This window comes from Marmota monax, unplaced genomic scaffold (assembly GCF_021218885.2).
Source record: "Marmota monax isolate L192 unplaced genomic scaffold, Marmota_monax_Labrador192_F-V1.1 WCK01_AAM20220418_F8-fsc00190, whole genome shotgun sequence".
Lineage (NCBI taxonomy): Eukaryota > Metazoa > Chordata > Mammalia > Rodentia > Sciuridae > Marmota > Marmota monax.
This window is the reverse complement of record NW_026693010.1, coordinates 1,578,671-1,584,670: the sequence shown is the minus strand read 5'-3', so window position 1 is coordinate 1,584,670 and position 6,000 is coordinate 1,578,671. Positions and strand designations below refer to the sequence as shown.

The 6,000-nt window shown below is 62.0% G+C and overlaps 1 protein-coding gene across 1 annotated transcript; it reads left to right on the top strand.

Annotated features, from left to right (window-relative positions):
• Positions 1-1,128: 1,128 nt before the first annotated feature.
• On the top strand, positions 1,129-4,593 carry Ckb (creatine kinase B). Its single transcript, XM_046453189.2, has 8 exons — positions 1,129-1,272; positions 1,548-1,758; positions 1,961-2,115; positions 2,195-2,327; positions 2,677-2,848; positions 3,616-3,739; positions 3,938-4,127; positions 4,214-4,593. Exons 2-8 carry the CDS (start codon positions 1,566-1,568, stop codon positions 4,390-4,392), a joined length of 1,146 nt encoding a protein of 381 aa, XP_046309145.1. The 5' UTR covers positions 1,129-1,272; positions 1,548-1,565; the 3' UTR covers positions 4,393-4,593.
• The last annotated feature ends 1,407 nt before the right edge of the window (positions 4,594-6,000 follow it).

The following is a 6,000-nucleotide window of genomic DNA, read 5'->3' as shown; positions in this document are numbered from 1 at the left end:
GATAGCTTTCTATTCATGGCCAGACCCCCAGTGATTGGCAAGTGACCGTTTCTTTCTGGATTTGCCTGTTGTTGTTTTTTCCAGTACACATCTCTTTGTCTATTTGCAGAGAGAATGGACACTGTTCTTTCTATAGGCTGGATTCCTAGAAGTGGGATTGCTGGGTCAAGGAGTTTGAACATTTTTAATTTTAATAGATATGCCAAATTACTTTCCAAAAAAGGATGTAGCAACTCAGCTGCAGGCAGGGTGTGAATGCCTGTCTCCACACATTCCAACTCTGCTCTACTGGCAGGGGTCAGTCTTCTAAATTCTTGCCAATCTGAGTGTGTGGGGTGGGGGAAGATATATCATCTCAGTTTTAATTTGCATGAGTCTGATTAGTAAGATAATTTTTAAAATGTCACATGTACTTATTGATGACGTTTTTTCCCATCTTTGCCTAGTGTCTCAGGGCTACCTTTGAGGCTGAGGTTTGTAGGAATCTACCCCTCGATGAAGAGGGTCCTGGGGTTCGGTTCTGGAAACTCACCAGCATTCTCTCAAGACATAGTGTCCTTTATCTATCAGAAGGAGTTTGGCCCAAGGGTCTGCAGCTCGATTCTCTGGGAGCCCTGAGACATGTCCAAGGTCAGGGCATCGCTTGTGCAGCTCAGCTGGGCCACAGCCAGACTGCACCTCCCTCTGCACCAAGAACACCCAGGAGATGCCTCGGGCACCTTGAGGAAGGTCGGAGTCTCCTGGCCAGCTCTGGGTTGGGGTAGGGGATCTGCTGCAGGACCCTGGATTCTTTCGCCGGACCACTGGCCGCAGCCACCCACTGGGGGATTGGCAGGACAATGGAAGACAGGAACCGGGGTGAGCGTGAGCCCGAGCGTCCTCAAGTGCCTGGTGGCTTTCCAGACTCAGTTTCCCACCCGCAGGCACTGTGTAGGAGATTTTGGGTGTGTTTCAGAAAGTCCAAGGGCCTGTGGTTCCAGTTTCGGTGTCCTGGGCGGGCGCTTGGCTGGGTGGCCTGGCTGCGCGGGGGTCCCCGCGAGTTCGTGCTGTGGTGGGAGGCTTGGGGACTTCGGGGGCTACCCGGCGACGGACAAAGCGGAGGCACCACCCCGAAGCACGGGCCAATGGAATGAATGGGCTATAAATAGCGGCCAATGGGCGGCCCGCAACGCGCCCCTTAAGAGCCCCGGGAGCGACGAGCGGCCGCTGTTCGCCTGCGCCGCACTCGGAGCTGCTGACTGACTGAGCGCTCCCGCCCCTCCAGGCCGCCCGGTGAGCGGGCCCGAGGGCTGGGGGTGGCCGCACCGGGTGTGGGGCGGGGACGCTACAAGGAGGGGTGCGGGACCGCGGCGTCACGCGCGGGGCGCGCCTCCTGGAGCGCGCACTGGACCAACCGGGGTCCTGGGCTACGCGGGCGTCCCCTCCCCCGCGCGCCGCAGACCCCTCTGACCTTGGCTGCGTCCCCGGAGCACCGTGGAGCCCTGAGCGGTCTGCTTGACCCTGGAGGTCGGGTGCACCGGGCCCCGCTGACCCGCGCTTCCCCGCAGCCCGCTGCCGCCGCCGTCATGCCCTTCTCCAATGGCCACAACGCGTTGAAGCTGCGCTTCCCTGCCGAGGATGAGTTCCCCGACCTGAGCGTCCACAACAACCACATGGCCAAAGTGCTGACCCCCGAGCTGTACGCAGAGCTGCGCGCCAAGAGCACGCCAAGCGGCTTCACGCTGGACGACGTCATTCAGACTGGCGTGGACAACCCGGGTACGCGCATCTCTTATCGTGGTCAGACTTCCAGAGTCCCCCCCCCCCCCAAAGACCCCCTTGTGGTCAGGGCTCTCCGCCCTTTCCCTACCTTCTCCCGGGCCGGGGTCCCGGCGCCCCCTTCCCGCGTTCAGCCACAGGGTCCTCAGCAGCCCTCTCCAGCCTGGCGGTGACGTCACTGTCCCCCGCACCCCTCCCCCAGGCCACCCGTACATCATGACCGTGGGCTGCGTGGCGGGCGACGAGGAGTCGTACGAGGTGTTCAAGGCACTTTTCGACCCCATAATCGAGGACCGGCACGGCGGCTACCAGCCCAGCGATGAACACAAGACCGACCTAAACCCGGACAACCTGCAGGTGTGGGGCGGCCGGGGGCCGGGCGGCCGGGGGAGGGTCTCCCGCCGCTCACTCCCTTCCCATTCTGCCGCGTGCCCAGGGCGGCGATGACCTGGACCCCAACTACGTGCTGAGCTCGCGGGTGCGCACGGGCCGCAGCATCCGCGGCTTCTGCCTTCCCCCGCACTGCAGCCGCGGGGAGCGCCGGGCCATCGAGAAGCTCGCGGTGGAAGGTAGCGGTCGGGGCGGGCCGGAGCGCGGGTCCCCGTCCGGGTCTCCGCTGGGCTTGTTTACCAGCCAGCCGAGCTGCTGCGCTCTTATCTGCGCGCGCCTGGGTCCAGTTTCCCCAAGAGACCCAGGGACCAAGGCCCAGACCAGCGCCCCCAGCGCCCCCAGCGGCCTGAGGCCCAGGGAGGGCGGGTCCTGGCCCTCGGTCCCCGCCAGGGACCGCTGCCTGCTATGCTCTGGCGCCCCCTCAGGGGCGGGCGCCGGAGACGGGGGAGGGGCATGCAGCACGGGGCTGGGGGCCCGGAGAGGTGGGGCTGTCAAGCCCCCGGATGTCCTGAGCGCGCCCCTCCGCAGCCCTGTCGAGCCTAGACGGCGACCTGGCGGGCAGGTACTACGCGCTCAAGAGCATGACCGAGGCGGAGCAGCAGCAACTCATCGACGACCACTTCCTCTTCGACAAGCCGGTGTCGCCCCTGCTGCTGGCCTCGGGCATGGCCCGCGACTGGCCGGACGCCCGCGGCATCTGGTACGAGACCCCTTCCTCCTCCCGCGGATTCCTTGCCTCCCCCCGCCCCCCTCCCCCCTGCGGATTCCCTCCCCTCCCCCTCCTTCCCCTCCCCCTCCCTCCCCTCCCTCCTCCCCCCCGCAGAGGTGGGGCCCTCTGGGCAAAGTAGGAAGAGGGAGGGGCGGAGCTCCTGGTCCTTGTGGTGCCGCCCCAGACCTGAGCGCAGGTGACCTTGGCCGCGCAGGTGTGTGAAGGGCCCAGGCTGCTAGAGGCCTCAGTCTCCGGAGATTTTCAGGGTGGGGACGGGTCTCGTTGGCGTCTCTCCTCCACCGTCTTGGGAGCCAGAGCTTCTTGTTTTCTTCTTTCTCACCCTCTCCCCCGCCGGGATTCTGCCAGGTGCTTGTGACGCAGAAGCCTCCACAGGAGTCTTGGCAGGGCTCCTACCCCGCTGTCTGCGCGATGTCTGCGCAGGCCGGGCGCTGCGTGGAGCTGGCTTACCCCTGGTGGGCTGGCCTGGCTGCCCGTGCCCCTTGCTTCTTAGGTGGGGAACTGTCCTCATAAGAAGGGATCAGCACTTGACTGACAGGTTGGGGCACACTCTGTGAGATGTCCTGTGGCCCTGCCATCCTCTAGTGTTGTTGGGGCTGGGGTCTGGGCAGCCCACATTCCCCGGCATAGCTGGAAAGAGCACCTAAAGACTTTGAAGTTCTTTTTGTCTGAGGACGCCAGGAAGCTTTTTCTGGTTGTCTTGAGACTACCAGCCTTGGCCTGACTGTGCCTTCTCCCAGGCACAATGACAATAAGACTTTCCTGGTGTGGATCAATGAGGAGGACCACCTGAGGGTCATCTCCATGCAGAAGGGGGGCAACATGAAGGAGGTGTTCACTCGCTTCTGCACTGGCCTCACCCAGGTCAGGCCTGGCTGCCTCCACCCTGGGCCTGCATGCTGGGTGGGGGCTTGGGGCTTGGTGCCAGGGAGGAGGCAGGCTGGGATGTGACTCCCCCACGGAAAACCCAGGTCTCCTAGGGTTCCAGCCCCACCTGCGCTGGTCCCTTGGGGCTCTCTGTCTGGCCTCCCCTCCCATGTCCCCTTCCTTCTCCACCTCCAGATTGAAACTCTCTTCAAGTCCAAGAACTACGAGTTCATGTGGAACCCTCACCTGGGCTACATCCTTACCTGCCCTTCCAACCTGGGCACAGGGCTGAGGGCAGGTGTGCACATCAAGCTGCCCCACCTGGGCAAGCACGAGAAGTTCTCTGAGGTGCTCAAGCGGCTTCGGCTTCAGAAGCGGGGCACAGGTGAGGGGCAGGTGTCACAGGCATCCATCCCTCCTAGGCAGACATCTTTTTCTGCCTTGCTGACCTGGCTGTCTCCCCATCCCCAGGTGGTGTGGACACGGCTGCTGTGGGCGGGGTTTTTGACGTCTCCAATGCAGACCGCCTGGGCTTCTCCGAGGTAGAGCTGGTGCAGATGGTGGTGGATGGAGTGAAGCTGCTCATTGAGATGGAGCAGCGGCTGGAGCAGGGCCAGGCCATTGACGACCTCATGCCTGCCCAGAAGTGAAGCCTGGCCCACGCCACCACCAGCCTGCTGCTTCCTAACTTATTGCCCCTGGCAGTGCCCGCCATGCACCCCTGATGTTCACCACCTGGCGGCTGAGCCCTTAGCCCCTCTGTAGAGACTTTTCTGTCGCCCTGGGTAGAGTTTATTTTTTTGATGGCTGAGCTGTTGCTGATGCTGAAATAAACTAGGGTTTTGACCTGCCCTGCCTCGAGTCCTGCCTCTTGTTTCCCTGGGAAGCCAGTGGTTGGGGTCTGAGGCCCAGTTGCCTTTTCTGCTTCATCTTCTGAAGGCAGGACTGGAGCTTGCTCCTCCTTGGATCCCTCTTTGCCCTCCCCTTGGCTTCTGCGGGAGGGTGGGGGTGGAGTGGGGGAGAAGAAGGGAGGAGCTGCCAGGCAGGAGCCTCAGACTGAGCATCTAAGGGCATGTGTGCCTGGGGGTGGAGCCTGGCACTTTCCTCAGCCCCATTCTGGGAGGGGGGTAGGGGTATGATGACTGGCAGGAGTCCAGAAACTTGATACATTTCCAGTCCCTCCCTGTTCCATCTCTTCTCCTAGCAGTCTTGGGATCCAGGCATCTCCTTGCCTCTACCCACAACACCTACTCCATTTCCTAAATAAACTTCCATCCTGCTTCCTTCCCTCTCAGCCTTCCCCCTCAGGCTGGACTGCCCCCTTCCTGCAGGCAGGTCCAGTTCTCTGGCCCCTTCCCAGCACCGTGTCCCTTGGATTCTGTGCCCTTCACTTGCACCTCCACTGCAGGGCCCTCCTGGTAAGCACTCAGTCCCTTGGCCTCCATGGCAGGTCCCATAATGCAATAGGACACTGGAGCAAGAAGGCCCTGGGCTATCAAGGGCAAGATCTCCCTGAACCATGTTTTCACAATCTCTGGTTCTGGTGACTTGTGGTTGGACACCCTGAGGGCTTGGTCAGGGTCTGGGGCTTAGAGGCTGCCAATGGCAGCCAGGGCTGGGACCCCTGTCCCCTATCCCCTCCAGTGCCTCCTTTCTGACTAGTCTGTGATGCCACCTGCTGGCCAGGGCCTCCTCACACCCCGGGAGCAGGGGGCACCCCTACCCCTACCCCATGTTCTTGAGCCTTGTGGGCTCACAAGCCCCATGTCCATCTTTCCTGGCCCACTGGACTGTGGTTTAAGCCTGCCTCTCATCCTGGGGCACAGGGGCATGTAGACCCAGAACTTGGGCTGACCAGCAGGTTTGTGGTTGGTGGGCAGTAGTGGGGTATATACACTGCAGGGGACTTCCTGGCACCCATCTCCACTACCAGTGTCCAGTGAGAGGTCCCTTCAGGTGGTGTTGGGCTGAGGAGGAAAGGGGCATGGGCCCAGATAATGGACTTTGTGTCTGGGGGGCCCTCAGGGCTAGACTTAGAGGGGCATCCCTTTTACTGAGAGAACACCTGGGGGGGGGCGCTGGGCACCTGGGGGATCTCTGCATCCATCCTTTAGACCCTAGGCTGGCACCCCCACCCTCCCTGGGAGTCCAGGCCTGTTCCCAGCTTGCCCTTTTGCTAGGAAGTCCCTGGACCAGACCTGGATGGAGACTGCCTCTCTTCTTCTGGCCAGGGGACTGCTGGGCTAGGCCACATTGTG

Coding starts and splice junctions, on each gene's coding strand:
- Ckb (XM_046453189.2), top strand. CDS start 1,566: ATGCCCTTCTCCAATGGCCACAACGCGTTGAAGCTGCGCTTCCCTGCC. Junction 1,759..1,960: donor GACTGGCGTGGACAACCCGG/GTACGCGCATCT, acceptor CCCCTCCCCCAG/GCCACCCGTACATCATGACC. Junction 3,740..3,937: donor TCTGCACTGGCCTCACCCAG/GTCAGGCCTGGC, acceptor CTCCACCTCCAG/ATTGAAACTCTCTTCAAGTC.